Source organism: Cynocephalus volans, chromosome 3, assembly GCF_027409185.1.
Source record: "Cynocephalus volans isolate mCynVol1 chromosome 3, mCynVol1.pri, whole genome shotgun sequence".
Classification (NCBI taxonomy): Eukaryota; Metazoa; Chordata; class Mammalia; order Dermoptera; family Cynocephalidae; genus Cynocephalus; species Cynocephalus volans.
Window position 1 is genome coordinate 135,019,152 of NC_084462.1, and position 16,418 is coordinate 135,035,569.

At 36.0% G+C, this 16,418-nt stretch overlaps 1 protein-coding gene across 3 annotated transcripts in view; it reads left to right on the forward strand.

Moving 5' to 3' along the window:
• Nucleotides 1-16,418, forward strand: part of FRMD6 (FERM domain containing 6) — a 76,399-nt gene that overhangs the window by 35,874 nt on the left and 24,107 nt on the right. For 2 of the 3 annotated variants that reach the window (XM_063089720.1, XM_063089721.1), the window contains exons 3-6: nucleotides 5,462-5,552; nucleotides 8,775-8,878; nucleotides 9,841-9,917; nucleotides 12,098-12,284. In XM_063089720.1, the coding sequence (XP_062945790.1) occupies nucleotides 5,462-5,552; nucleotides 8,775-8,878; nucleotides 9,841-9,917; nucleotides 12,098-12,284 (459 nt within the window). The remainder of the gene's footprint in view (nucleotides 1-5,461; nucleotides 5,553-8,774; nucleotides 8,879-9,840; nucleotides 9,918-12,097; nucleotides 12,285-16,418) is intronic. The other variant, XM_063089722.1, reaches the window with a different exon arrangement.

Consider the following 16,418-nt stretch of genomic DNA (forward strand, 5'->3'; position numbering starts at 1 on the left):
GGCCTAGCCCTTAGAACAGTACAGTTGCTCCTTGACTTACAGTGGGGTCACATCCTGATAAACCCATCATACACTGAAAATATTGTAAGTCAAAAATGCATTGAATACACCTACCAAACCTCATAGCTTATAGCCTGGTCTACCTTAAACGTACTCAGAACACTTACATTAGCTTACAGTTGGTCACAGTCATCTAACACAAAGCCCATTTTATAATAAAGTGTTGAATATCTCATGCAATATATTAAATACTCTAATGAAAGTAAAAAACAGAATGGTTTTGTGGGTACCCACCATTAACATACACAGCTTAAAATCATCGTAAAGTCAAAAAGTCATAAACTGAGCCATTGTAAGTTGGGGACCATCTGCACATGATACAAAGTAAGCACAAAGTCAGTGTTGGTTGTTGTTAGTAATAACAATGTAACTATCATCATCACTGTTGAGAAATGGTACAAGATTACTCATATTTTGACCTTACAATCTGCTAGATTTGGGACCTTTGGACAAGTTGCTTAAGCTTAATCACCCTTTTCACTTGTAAAAACAACTTGCACATACCTGGAACATAGTAGGTACTCGATTTGTATTAGCTTCCTTTCTGCCTTCCCTTTATGAAGACTAATTGAGGGCAGTATTGTAGTGAAAAGACATGGATGTACTTAAAACACACAGACCTGAATTTAAATCTCATGAATGAATGACTTCTGGAAAGTTAATTAAACCTCCCTTGGCCTCAACATTTTCACCTGTAAAATTACAATAATACCTATGCTGCAGGATAATTGTGAGAATTCAGGGTCAACACATACCATAATTTCTGAATAGATATACATAGTAGCTGCTATTATTATTTTAATCCTTAGAGATAAATTTATACTGCTTCAGTTCTCCTCTTTTACAAAATTAATATAATAATCTCTCTAAGATGGTCAGGACTATGGTCATGGACATTGAAGCCACATATCATGATTAAGTGGGTTTTAGAGTCACAGGGACCTTTGTTGAAATTTCTGCTCAACTACTTACTTTGCATCTTTGAGCATGTTTACCTGGGGGGTTGGTTGAACGTACGTGTGTGCGTGTTTTACTTTGATTTCCTCATCTATTTAGTGGGGATAATCTTACCCTCCTCACAGGGACATTGCAAGGATTTAAAGATGTCACATGCATAAAGCACTTATAGTGCGGTGCCTAGCACATGAGAATTGCTCCATAAGTGAGCACTTAATAGAGTAGCACTTGTTTTTATTTCTTTGAGCTGTTTGTTCATTTCATTAGGATGCTCTGTTAATGAAAGGAAAACCTCGCGTAGGCCTACAAGATTTCTTATTCCAGGGTGTGTAGTAGACTCTTCTGCCATGCCTCAACTCCTCTCTAGCAAGTGGCTGGACCGAAGGAGGGACTGGGTTAAGTAGTGTGGAGGCTTCCCCAGTGCTAGTCAAACACTTCAAGGCTGACAGGGGTCCCTTTTTTCCTGCAAAGTATTATCTTCATATTCAGAAAATAGCAGTTGATGTTATAGAATTTGGGTGTAACAAATTAACTGTAGCAAAAACTACTTCATGAACGGTTTCAGTTTCTTCATCATTTCTAAATATTTTTTTAAACAAAGAAAGTTTGTTCCCTGGCAAGTGTAATTGATAGAATGTTGCTTTTCTGCATGTGGAATAAATTTAGTATCTTAGTTATTCTGAACTTTTATGAGTTGTACTAATAGAGGCTTAAATGATTTTAAACATCAGGCAAATATTCGATATGAAAACTTTGGAAATAAAATCATGGTAAATGTAAGAGTCATAAAGTTTTTGAGTGCTATAAATGGTGGCTAAGAGCTTATACATCTTCACTAAGATTGGAGTGAACAAAAAAAAATTTTTTTTCTAGTTCTAAATATTCTGTGCAATAACAAACCATTGACACTTAGGGTCAAATGCTGTTTTAATTTATAACTTCCATATTGAATATATTTTTAGATAAAGCTTTAACTTTTATTCTTCATACCTCATACTATATAGCACTTTTTAAAGTTCTCATTGCTCTTAAGGATGAAAGAACTTGAGAAATTTCACAATGAGCTAAAATGTAGCCTTAAAGACTCATAATTTGCAAATACTGAAAACTCAAGCTTGTTTTCACAGCAGGTAAGACCTTAGAGACACAGCCTTATTTAATTATAGTTTTTAAACAAGAACACTGTACTTATTTGATAGTTGTTAAAGAGCTTAGTCAGTAGGCTCCAAATACTTGATTTAAACTAGTGGAACAATAATAATTACATGGGATGTGTGGAGGAAATGTACAGCATTATTTGGTCTGTAGTCACAAAGTTACAGCATGGTTTGTTTTACGGATATTTAGTTTGTGGTTTGGATTTTAACTTTTTATTACATTTTTCCTGGCTGCTTTGTGTCTGACATTTTTAAATACAGTCAAATTATGGATTAAAGGTGCTATAGACGATATGACATTTTAAGTCTCAAATTGGTAGTATATAGTTCAATTTAGGAATTTTATATGACATTTGGCACTTTCTTCTCTTTATCATTCTGTTTATTTAAGCTTATTTGTAAAGTAGAATTATGGTAAGGTGGAACTCAAAATCCAGAGTCTTTTTAGTGAATGTTGGAAATAGCATAGGACTTCTGTAGGATAGAAATCAAGGATCTTAACTGGGCTGAATCAAGGTAGCTATACACAAAGAGGATGATAATGATTTCCCATTGGCAAATGTATTCTCCCGGTGGTGTTGATGGGTTTGCATTGACAGATTTTTTCTAAATTGCTGAATGGCACATTTATAAAATGGTTTGCTCAGTAAATCAGGGAGTAGTCTGCAGCCATGGAACAGAATGAAGATGAGGAGGAACCCATGGGCAATCAGATTCCTGGCTTTCACTCATCACACATTTACTGAATGTATACTGTATATCCTGAATATAAAATAGCACACTGTTCATTGAGTTCCTAGTGCTTCTAAGTAGATGAATTGATACGACTCTGGCCTTAAATATCTTCTGCTCTTTCCAGTGGGTAAGGTGTTTCAGGTTGGTTGCCTTTTAATAATGAATGTGGAAAAGAGCAGTAAACCCACTTTTCTTACTATAATTAGAATTATCATCAGTTTTGAATCGTTTGGCTTTCAATTTTCAAGGGATCTCAGCATGTTTTTATTTTTCTAATCTGAGTTCCATGTTAATGTATGATAAAACGTCATTAATTCAGAGTTAACTAATTTAGAATTTATAATTAAACTGTTATTGTCCTCATTGTCATTGAAGAAAAGATTTGAAAGCTAATAGTATCAATGAGAGGAGAAATGCCACATGTAATATATATAGCTAAAATGATAAACTGTCATGTTGCACATATTTTAATATACATATATAAAAGTATTTTAATACACAAATGAGTTGTGAGTTGCTCTCTTTGCCACTACTAGCTACATGACTTTAAGCTGTCTGAGTTTTAAGAAATTGACCTGGGTGGTCTTTTAAAATCAATCCCAACTCTAATAAACTTTGGTAATTCTGAATCCAAGGCAGACTTGGCAGAATTATTGTCCCCACCCAACACTTCATTAAACATTTGGGAAAATATTACAATTGTATCTTTTAAAGACTGTTTTATCATTTAACTTGTAACTTTTCAGAATAACTTATCCCCAGAATTTCAAATTAATATAGTTTTATGATTGAATTATACTAGGACTCAGGAAAGGAATCTGGTTTAGGTACTAAAAAATATTAGACAATAACAGTGATTGATTAAAGTAAATAAAAGCTAGGCAGTCACTCATTGTGCAGTAGATGAGTATTTTTCTTAGACCATCAAGAGGAAAACTTTTCTTGAAAAGATACTTGCCCTGAATAGGCATTTCTCAAGAGAAGATATAGAAATGGCAAATAGGTATATGAAAAAAAAGGTCAGCATCACTAATGCAAAATATAAATTAAAACCACAATGAGATATAACCTCAAACTTGTCAGAATGGCTGCTATCAAAAAGACAAAAAATGAGTGTTGGCAAGGGTGTGGAGAAAAGGGAACCATTGTACATTGTTGGTAAGAATGTAAATTAGCGGGCCGAGCCCGTGGCGCACTGGGGAGAGTGCGGCGCTGGGAGCGCAGCGACGCTCCTGCCGCAGGTTCGGATCCTATATAGGAATGGCCGGTGCACTCACTGGCTGAGTGCCGGTCACGAAAAAGACAAAAAAAATAATAATAATAAAATAAAAAATAAAAAATAAAAAGACTTGGCATGCTAAATGATACCAACTTTCCTTTAAAAAAAAAAAAAAAAAAAGAATGTAAATTAGCATAGCCATTGTGGAAAACAGTATTAAGATTCCTCAAAAAATTAAAAATAGAACTATCATACAATCCAGCAGTCCCACTCCTGGGTATATACCTAAGGAAATGAATCATGTCAAAGAGATAGCTACACTCCCATGTTCATTGCGGGATTATTCATAGTACTCAAGGTATGAGAGCAACCTAAGTGTCCATCAACAGATGAATGGATAAAGAAAATGTGGTATATATACTCAATGGAATACTATTCAGCCTTTAAAAAGCAGGACATCCTGTCATTTGCAACAACATGGATGAACTCTGAAGATATAATGTTAAGCGGAATAAGCCAGGCACAGAAAGATGAATACCACATGATCTCATTTATATGTGGAATCTAAAAAGTCTAACTCATAGAAGCAAAGAATAGAATGGTGGTAAACAGGCTTGGCGGGGGGGGGAGGGGGGAGGAGATTAGGGAAATGGTCTAAAGAATACAAAATTTCAGTTAGGAGGAATAAGTTCAGGGTATCTATTGTAGAACACAGTGACTATAGTTAATAACAATGTATTGTATACTTGAAAATTGCTGAGAGAATAGATTTTAAATGTTTTCTCTGCAAAAAAAAATATGTATGTGCAGTAATGCATATGTTAGTTAGCTCAATTTAGCCATCCCACAATGTGTGTGGGTGTGTATTTGTGTGTATATATGTGTGTGTGTATGTGTATCAATAAAAACATAATGTTGTACACCATAAATATATATCATTTTATATGTCAATTAAAAATAAATAAAACTTTAGAAAAAAGAAAAAGATACTTGCCAAGTGAATACTTTTGGTAATCTGAGTAAGCTATTCTGCGTACCTTCTGAAATACTCTAATCATGCACCATGGTTTGAGAGCCCTGTCCATGTATCATAAGATTTATGAGTCTTGTGCAAGATTGCATTAGCACTTTATTGCCATGTTGTAAAAATTGGTATTGTGATAATCATTATTGAAACATAGCCCCAGATTAAAGTGATTCCAATAAGCCAGCAATTGTTCTACTAGTGTCAGCTTGTTCTTTTAAGGCAAGTTGCATTAAATTCCCTGATTGTGGCTTACTGTATGGACTTAATTGAATTGCTATTTCAAGTAGTACTTTTTTCCCCCTACAGGTTAAAATTCTGTGTCACCAGTTGCTGGTCCAGGTGTGTGACCTGCTTAGGCTAAAGGATTGTCACCTCTTTGGACTCAGTGTTATACAAAGTAAGTCCTAGTCCCATCTCTGGTGGATTTAGCCAACAGTCCCTGAGGAAATAACATTTTATAGCTGTAATTTAAATCAGGCAAATTGTTATAAAATTGTGGTTGTCAAAATACCCATAAAGTGGTCTTCATTTTTAATCTGGTATTTCTTTTTTAGTCTCAACTACTGTGTATTTCTTACAAAATTCAGGATTTTAGGTCATGTATTTATTTTAGTTTGAACTTAAAAATTGATTCTTCTTTAGGAATCTAGATTTTGTGTGTTTGCTTTTTTATGTTTTAGTAAACTAAGCTTGATTTTTGTTTTGTGTTTGGGGAACAGCTGGAGCTGGTAGGAAAGTGTCTTAAATATTTTTGTAACTTAATTTATTTTGTAACTTTTGACATTAAAGTTTGCTTGCTATTGACTATATAGTATAACAGAATGATCTATTAATTTAATCTCATTTTCTGTTTTTCTCTCATCCCTTCTTTTTTTTCCAATTGGACTCTGTGCCTTGGAAATATAGGGTCAATTTCTTCTGTATTATGTAGAGTAGATTTTCAAGGATTCCTTATAAGCTTTCTTCTTTCATAACACCTCAGTTATAGTTAACTTCCCAGGTCTCTCTCCATCTACATCCATTTCCTATAAGCTTTCTTCTTTGAAATTATATTGTCAGATTTCTCTTAATTTAGTTTTCTGCGGCAAAAGCCTTTCAAATCTTTGCTCATTTTACCAGGAGGACTTCTTTGTGAAATGTAGTTAGTTATGTTTTTTATACTTGGATATGGATTATTTTCTGTTACTGGAATTGGTTTAAATTTAAAAGCTCGAGATATCTTGTAACATAGTCAGCTGATAAACAAGGCCGCTTTTCTCCAAATGTGAGCTGTTTAAGTTGCCATTTTAGGAGAGGCCGAAGAGCATGATGCAGGGAACACATCAGTACCCTGTGAATCAGCCATTTGCTCTTCAGTTTCTTCCTGTGGTAGTTAAAGCAATAAAAACACAAATGCTAAGCTTCGTCCTTGTGTTAGTACATCCTCAGTCATTCCTTCAAGGAAGGGTCTAGAAGCAATAAGGTGCCCTATAGATTCTGAGTAACTTTTATTATTCTATGCTCAAAGTTAATTCTTGCTACATCTGCAGCCAGACTGTTGATCTTTGTTGTTCAACAAGTCAGTCCAATTAAACCAGTTTACAGCTTCCATAGGTTTCAAAATGTTTTTAAGATGTCCTTTTTAAAAGAGAGATTGTACTATGTTGAAAGAACATTGGAATGAGAATCAGATGACCTGGTTCTAATTCTGGTTCTACCACTAACTAGCAGTGTGGCTTTAGACACTCCACTTGACTTCTCTCGATGTCAGTTTTTTCACATGTCAAATGGAAATTACTGCTCCACCAGCTTTGCAGGATTGATGTGTGCTTGAAAATTCTTAAGATAGCAAGCTCTGATCAAACTGTAGATAGTACAGATATAGTGGTCATTTAAAAATATATATGTGCCATTATGGTGAACAGTCTCAATTGTGTTCATTATGTTGCTTCTGTAGATGGGAATTCGAGCCAAATACAAATCAGCTTCAACTGATTGTTGGGGAGATTGTCTGGTCTTGTTCATTTTATGTTTAATCAGTAATATGAGAGATGGGCAATAGTGTTCGTTGACCTGATAAATGGATTTAAATAGCTTCCCCTTTTTTGTCTCTGGGACTTCTTCCTTATCCCTTTCTATCAAATTGGTTGACCTGATATGCCATTTATAGCCAAAAAGTAGCTTTATCCTTCCTGTTCTCTTTTGGCATTTTTCCAGTCAAATCCCAGTATTCATTCAGCCAGAAGTCACAATGTAGTAAATTGTGTTTATCCTGGAATAGTCCAAAGGAACACACTTCCCTTCTAGAAGGAGTACATTTGTATGCAGAGCTTTCCCTTAGTGACAGTTAGAGAAAAGGAATAAGTTTTTATAAAGCTTAGTATAAAATAGGAATGCTGAAAGCTTTTCTTGTGAAATATGTCTTGAAACATGTCTCTCTTTTAAAAGATTCTCTTTGGGAAATCTGAAAATTTTTGGTTTTTATCAGCTTGTTTTCATACATTTAGATCATTTTACATAGATTTTAGCAGTCTTATTTTCTGATTATCTTATAAACATTATCCCCTTGAAGGACTATCCCGGCATTCATGCTTTTTTTTAGTGAAGATTCTCCTCTTTCCATGAGATTGGTCCCAAAGGCAGTGTGAGTAATTGTTATCATATTGTCATGCTGTATTTTGATGTGGGGAACACAGAGAAGGAATAGTTTTTTTTATATGTAATTTATTTATTTTTTAGTTGACACATATTGATTGTACATATTTATGGGGTACAGAGTTATAGTTCAATACATGTATACAGAGTGTGATGATTAAATCAGGGTAATTAGCATATTTATCATCGCTTATCATTTCTTTGTGATGAGAACATTTGAGCAGGAGCAATTTGAGAACATACAATAAATTATTGTTAATCATTTATGACTAGCACTACTGTACACCACTAGAACTTATTTTTTCCATCTAGCTGTATTTTGTATCCTTTAACCAACCTCTCCCTGTCCCTTCCCACCCCTTCCCAGCCTCCAATAACCCACAATTTTACAGTTCTACACTCCACTTCTAAAAAAAGCTCAACTTTTTTTTTAAAGCTCCCACATGAGTAAGAACATGCTGTATTTATCTCTCTGTGCCTCAAAGACTATTCTTCACAAAGTGTGGGTCAGTCTCCTCACTTGGAAATGGGCTGTTATCAATGTTTTCTAATTTCTTACATAGCAAATAACATGGTGTTTCTGCTCTGTTTCATTATTTTGCACTTATGAGAACAGTCTTCTGTAAGCTAAACAAAAGCATGTTTTTCTGAAACTAAGTAATGCCCACATTGTTGGAAGTTTAGACTTTAAGTTTTAATGACCCTAGAAGCAGGAGTTGGAAACTAACATTTCTTTTAAACATTATATATCTTTAGTAGTATGTGTTCTCCATTGCAAAAGTAAAACAATTCATAAAGAGTCTCATTAATGTGTAGCCCACAGGATCTTTTATCTTTCAGTATCTTGTGAATTTTTTTGGTAGTGTGCGAATTCAGAATACATTTATAAATCTTGAGGTTTTTTTTTTTAAAGTTGTTTCTTTGTATATTCTTTTCTTTTAAAAATCTCTCCTTTAGCTTCTTGTCTCCTTTTTTTAATGTGCAGATAATGAACACGTATATATGGAGTTGTCACAAAAGCTTTATAAGTATTGTCCAAAAGAATGGAAGAAAGAGGCCAGCAAGGTACGACAATACGAAGTCACTTGGGTGAGATTACATTTATGAGCAAAATTATTTTGATTTTTTTAAGTGTTTATTTTATACATTAAAAAAAATCTTAAGCAATACTTTATACAGTAAAGAATAGGAAAGGGAAATTAATGATAAGTTCTAAAATGTCATATTAATCAAGTATTAATAATTTATAGCATGTAACAGTAGATTCTGAATATCTATTAAATTATGTTGAATGATAATGTTTTAGTAATCTTGGGATAATTCTTTGAAGTGAAAAGGATGGAAACATTTGCTCCTCTCCTATGGCTATGTTAGTTGTCAAAACTGAAGTTCAAGAAATTATTAGTAGTTTTTAAACCTACTTTTACTATACTTGCATTTGATACTTAGTTTATTGTACTCGTGCCTTTGTTTAGTAAACATCAATTCCATTTATGTGGGAGAGCATTCACAGGGAACTAGTGTTTTCAGGATCACCCTAGTAAGTCAGAAATAAAACCCCAGTGTCTAATCCTAGACCCTACAATTTGTGTTTAAGAATTCTTGGAATAAATTGTAGTCAACTACAAAGTAAGGAACTTGAATGTCTAAATAAACAAACAACATTTTAGAATTTGGTATGTGAAATGTCCAAGGAAAAAGAGGACATTTGTAATAAGGAGCAAATGGTCACTCCAGGGGACAGAGCTGAGCAAGGAGCTGGATCTCAGCTAGAAATTTCCACTAGCATTTATTTTTATCTTCCCTTATGTTGTCATTGGCATTACAGTGAATGAGAACCAGATAGAGGGATGGTGCCCTGTTTTGCTTTATAACCTTCTGGTATCCATATGGGACAACTGTGTACCCACTAAAGCCCCACTTATTATAAGGAGATAAAACCTTTCAGTTTTTAAAAAGTATCTTGCAAACAATGGTGTTTTGGTTGTTTTTAGAACCTATTTTTGAAGTAACTAAAAATAGCTTGATTTTTATGTGTGTCTTTGTTTTAGGGTATTGACCAGTTTGGGCCTCCTATGATTATCCACTTCCGTGTACAGTACTATGTGGAAAATGGCAGATTGATCAGGTATGAGAGCAGGGAGAGATTTGAGACCTTTGTTTCCTATGCACTTCTTCTGACATAAGTTACTCATGTTTACTGTTTGTCTCCACCTGTTAGACTATAAACTCTATAAGAGCAGAAATTTTTTTCTTTTTTAATCTTTTTGCACATGCATGTATCCTCAGTCCCTAAAACAGAGGCACAGTAGGCACTCAATAAATATTTGTTGAATGAACGAATGATAATGTTAGACTGTTGATGAAATGTAAACATCATACCTGCTCATGTTTTTTTATACTCTGCATTTTCAAAAATAAATCATTCACCAGAAAGATATTTCTTTCAAGAAGGAACTACCACTTTTTTGAAAGACTATAAATATCTATTCTGGTGATGGGGTGGAGAGAGGGGGAGGGGCAGGAACCCTCCTCTAAAAGCACATGCGTGTTTCGATAGCTTGGTTTTGTTTTCACATTTGGGGTCTTGCTTGTATTCTTGGGAATAGCTTTAAACCAAAGATTAAGGCCCTTTGGAACTATCCTGTGAGAATCTTCAGAGTCAGTTTCACAAAGGCAGGTAGGATTCTTTTTCTGGAGGTGAGTTCATGAATAATACCATGCATATCATACATATTCAGAATTTACCATTTCAGAAGCTCAGTTAATCATTTGTATAGGAGGATTCAGTGATGGAAAACTTTCAGAGGTGATTTTCTTGGCTGATAGAAAGTACTAGAAATGTGAACTCTGTTTTATTTATTTATTTTTAAACTTTGAGAAACTCCATGTGAAAGAAGCTAACATATATTTGGCTAGTGAGCTATACATAAAATTTGCTCTTTATTTATATCAGGGCCAAATGCAAATTAAAAAGTAAAAAATATTAGCCCATAAAGAACTTTTTTTAAACGCTGAGAAACTTTGATATTCATTCTCAGTTTATATAAAATTTTCACCCAATTTACCCAGTAAGTGTGATATGCCCTGGAAAGAAGGAACATATATTATTTAACCATTAATTAACCCCCTGGGGCTAATGAATTTTTAATTAATCCCTATCCTTCTGCCCTTTATCTCCCTGGGGATGAACCAGTTCAAACAGTGTGTGGTCAGCATTATAAAAAGCAGTGCTCTGAAAAGTACTCTGTCCTAAGGGGAAAAAGTTGAATAAATGCTTTATTTTTAAGTTTTTTTGTATTTAAACATGGTCTTGGTTAAAATAAACCCATATGTTTTTATGATTATCTACTAATGATATTAACTATGAACCTCAGCTAAACATTTAACCTGAAATGATAGGGAAGCAAATAATTTCACTAAAATACATACACCCACAAATTTTTTTCTTATCTGTACTTTGATCACAAAAGCATCCTATTTGTGGGTGAACATTTTTTTTTTTTTTTGAGTTTTGACTGTGCTTTCCCCAGTCAGCACTTCTTACCCGACATATTTAATGGTTACTGTATTTATTTCTGAATTCCATGGGTTGTAACAAGGGCACTATTAGTACTTACTTTCGTGGGGAGTATCATGATTGTCATGACATATGCCTAAAAAACACACCCATAAAGTAACATCCACTTAATCATAAAATAAAAAACATATTTAAGGAAAGATTTCTGTTTATTCTTTCTTAGAGGATTTTACAAAAAAGAACACTATAGTTAAGCAAATTTTTTTGAAGGGTATATAAAAATAAACATTTTTTAAAGGGCCTTAGAGTATTTATAGTGTGCTAAGCTAAAAAACAAAACAAAACAGAACAGCAAAACATTAAAGCCAGGACTGCCCCTCAGATTTGTCCTTATTTATTTCACATGTACATCATCATTGTAGAAAAATTACTTTAATAGAAAAAGTGCCTGGGCTTCTGTTGTAATACTTGTTCAGTGAAATATTTACCATATTGGAGTGGTATACTTCATATCTTTTCTTCCTTTTCTGAATGGATCAAATATTATAAGCCTCAGGAGATGTTATTTTTGCTGTCTGGATAGTCTGACTTGGACTTCTGACCCCCTGTGACCTCATTGAGGCTGCCATCAGGTATAGCTGCAACCTCCCCCTTTCCAATGAGGTCGGAGAGAGGGGCACAAACAGAAGGGCTCCTGTCACCAGATGGAGAGCAGGGTTTGGGTTCTGTTTACATGCTATTGGATTGTTCCATCAAAATGTGAGTTCTGTTTTCTTTTGTTTTTCTAGTGACAGAGCAGCAAGATTCTATTATTACTGGCACCTGAGAAAACAAGTTCTTCATTCTCAGTGTGTGCTCCGAGAAGAGGCCTACTTCCTGCTAGCAGCCTTTGCCCTGCAGGCTGATCTTGGGAACTTCAAAAGGAATAAGCACTATGGAAAATACTTTGAGCCGGAGGCTTACTTCCCATCTTGGGTAGGCACTGTCTTCAGATTCTAAAGAGTGTTTTCTCTAGCGCATTTCTAGTTCATTTTGCTGCTACTCACGCTGCTTCAAGAAGAGGGGACCCGGACATTTCGTGGCCAGTAGTTTTACTCTTCATGAAGCCCCAAAACAAATTTCACACTTGAGAGCATGGCACACATAATGGTACATGGGGTGTGCCGTTAATGGGGAAGAGGATTGCTGTCCATCCTAATTGTGGTGGAACTTGGACTCTGCCAGCCTCCTTTGGCACTTATATGGCTTTTGCTGTCTTACCTGCTCTTATTGGAGCATCATTTTCCCCCTTTGAAGGCAGAAAAACACTACTCTTTAAAAGGTAAGATAATTCACAGCTTTTCCTGTGCTGAGAAAACAAATACAAGTCAGCTTCTTGCTCTGACCTCCATGTCCTTCACTCCCAGGAGAGGAAATTTAGGTTATTCCAACAGAAACCATCTCAGCTACCCTTTCTCCACCCCACCCTATTTCTGTTCCCATTCTCCCTCCAGGTCTTCACTGTGTCTTCTCTCTCTCCCCCATATCGTTAGCCTCTCCTCAGACTAACTCTTCTTCAGTCAGAACATACGAAACATATTGGTTCTCACCCATCCATCTTTGGGAAAGATCCCAAAGAAGATTTCCCTTGTCAGTAAAGCTTTTTGGAAAAGTCTTGTGTATTTGATTTTTCACCTTCTTTACTTCCTGCCTGTATTCCTCAAGCCACTTCCGTCTGCCTTGTCTGCCCAACAGTTCACTAATCGTGCTGTCCCTAAGGTCATCAGTGAGATTTATATTGCCAAATCCAATGGATACTTTTCACTCCTTTTCCTGTATTTTAATGCTGCCCTTGACACTTAACCACTCACATTTTGGGAGATCTCATCCAGATTAATGCTTTTAATGATCACCTATGTGCTGGCAATGCCCAAATCTGTTTCTCTCCCCTATATCCATGAGGGAGCTGCTTACCCATAGACGCTTCAAACTCAAAATGTCCTAAATCAAATTCATCTTGTTCCCACCTCAATTCTATGTATTCCTGCCTCTGTATTCCTAATCTCAGCTCATTGCACTGCCAGTCACCCAGAAATTGAGAGTCATACGGATCCCCCCATCACCATTCCTTCTCCTGGTGCCATCCAGTCAACTGCAGCATCCTCTAACATATACACTTGATTACCCATTACCCAGCTTAAGAAATAAAGTTCTCTTGTATATTTTTGCTGCTGTTAGTTCTCCTAATTTTTTTTTTTTTTTTTTCCAAGCTGGCTGGTACAGGGATTGAACCCTGGACCTTGGTATTATCAGCACCATTCTCTAACCAACTGAGCTCACAGGCCAGCTGCTCCTAAGTGTTCATTGCATCCCTCCTAAGTGTTCATCGCATCCCCTCCCCATCATAGTTTCTACCATTTCCCAGGTTCCAGCTCTCAGCAGCATTCAGCATTGCGATTGCAGAGGCTTGTCCTTGCTTCAGTCTTTATCCCACAGCTTGCAGATGAGGTGATTTTGCTTCTGAGTTAAACCTCCAGGGGCTCCCCCTGTCACCTGTGGAGCGAAGCCCAGACTCCCAAGCATGACTTAGAAACTCTCCAGGACCTGGTCCATGCCAGCGTTTCCAGCTTCCTTTCTGCTTGTCCTACACCTTGAACTTTATGGTCTGGTGACATCCAACAGTTGATATGTCTTCTCACCTACTGTGGTGCTTCACACTTCTGGGCCTTTCTTCTTGCCTTATCTTTAGCCAGTGAAGCTCCTCTCCCTTCTTCACCTGGCGAATTCCTACTCATCCTCTAAGACAGCTCAGGTGTGGTTCACTCTGGGGAGACCAGACTCTCTACATGTCCAGCACCCCTCCTCTGGAATCAAGATGTTGGACATAAGTGTTTTACATCTTATTTTCAAGTCATTTGTTTATCTCTTGCCCCCAGTAAGCTAAGTGTTTGTTAGTATGTTCTAAAGGACAAGTATAAACTTAATCTTTTCTGTTTTGTCAGTACTTCATATTGAGGTACTTAATAAGTTTTTGTTGAGTAACTTAGAGTGCTTCAGTTGTTGAGGAGAAATCACAACAGGTATTAAGACGCTACCGACTGTAGTACGTATTTGCATTCTCTAGTTGTCATCAGGAACTCACTAAATCTTGGTCATTTTAATCAGAGCTTTCCAATTAGTGTGTCATGTAATCCAGTGTGCCAAGATGCCAGTTATCTCCACCCTTGGGATCACCAAAACCATCTGATTCAGTACCCTTATAAATGTTGTTGTCTGTGTGTTCTGGTCTGAAAAAAAAAAAGTGGACAAGTACTGATTTAGATGATCTCCATGTAAAAGGAATCTGAAAAGAAAAATCTGTAACTTGAGTTCGCAGCAAAACTTGATAATTGACCAGTTTTTTTTTTTAATTTTTATTTTTTTATTGAAGCATGATTATACACATCTGTGGGGTACTACATTGAATATCAGTGTCTGTGTGTAATATGTGATGCTCCAATCAGGATAATTAGTACATTCAACATTATACAATGTGGTCATCTTTGTGGCCCTTTACCAATTTCTTGCTAACCCCTCCTTCTCTCCCCCTTTCCCACCCCAGATGGCCTCAGTTCTGTTCTCTCTTTTTGAAAGTTAATTGCATTATAATTGCATTATAACAAATGCATTATTGTGATTGTTGTATCTTTCTTTCTTTCTTTCTTTCTTTTCTTTTTTTAGCTCCCACTTATGAGTGAGGACTTGGGATATTTGCCTTTTTGTTTCTGGCTTATTTCACTTTAGCTGATTTTCTCTAAATTCATCCATGTTGCTATGAATGACAGAATCTCATTCATTTGAGGGGCAGAGTAATATTCCATTGTGTATATATGCCACATTTTGCTTGTGCTTCAATAGACATATAGGTTGGTTCCAACTCTTGGCTATTGTAAATAGAGTTGCGATAAACATGGGAGTGCAGATGTCCCTTCAACATGATAATTTCCACTCCTTTGGGCATATACCCAGAAGTGGGATTGCTGGATCATATGGTACTTCTATCTATAGTTGTTTGAAGAAGCTCCATACTATATTCCACAATGGCTGCACTAATTTACAATCCCACTGACAGTGTTGGAGGGTTCCCTGTTCTCCACATCCTCGCCAGATTTGTTATTCTCTGCCTTTTTCGTAATAGCCAGTCTAACTGGGGTGAGATGACATCTCAGTGTGGTTTTGATTTGCATTTCCCTGATGCTGAGTGATGTTGAGCATTTTTTCATGCGTCTGTTGGCCACGTGTATATCTTCCTTTGAGAAATGCCTATTTAGCTCCCTTGCCAATTTTTTTTTTTTTTTTTTGTCTTTTTTTCGTGACTGGCACTCAGCCAGTGAGTGCACTGGTCACTCCTATATAGGATCCGAACCCGCGGCGGGAGCGTCGCCACGCTCCCAGCACAGCACTCTACCGAGTGCGCCACGGGCTCGGCCCTGCCCATTTTTTAATTGGTTTTTTTTTTTTTTTTTTTTACTGTTAAGCTGTTTGAGTTCCTTGTGAATTCTGGATATTAATCCCTTGTTGGATGCATGGTTTGCAAATATTTTCTCCCATTCTGTAGGTTTTCTTTTTGCTCTGTTAATTGTTTCTTTTGCTGTGCAGAAGCTTTTTAGTTTGATACAATCCCATTTGTTTATTTTTTCTTTTGTTGCCTGTGCTTTTGGGGTCTTATTCATAAAGTCTCTGCCCAGTCCTACTTCCTGAAGTATTTCCACTATGTTTTCTTTTAGGGGTTTTGTAGTTTCAGGTCTTATATTTAAATCTTTAATCCATTTTGAGTTGATTTGGGTATATGGTGAGAGGTATGGGTCTAGTTTCATTCTTCTGCTTATGGATATCCAGTTTTCCCAGCACCATTTATTGAAGAGACAATCATTTCCCCAGTGTATGTTTTTGGTGCCTTTGTTGAAGATCACTTGACTGTAAGAATGTGAGTTGACTTCTAGGTTCTCTATTCTGCTCCACTGGTCTGAGTGTCTATTTTTATGCCAGTATCATGATGTTTTGATTACTATAGCTTTGTAGTATAATTTTAGGTCAGGCAATGTAATGTCTCCAGCTTTTTTTTTTTTCCCCAGGATTACTTTGGCCATT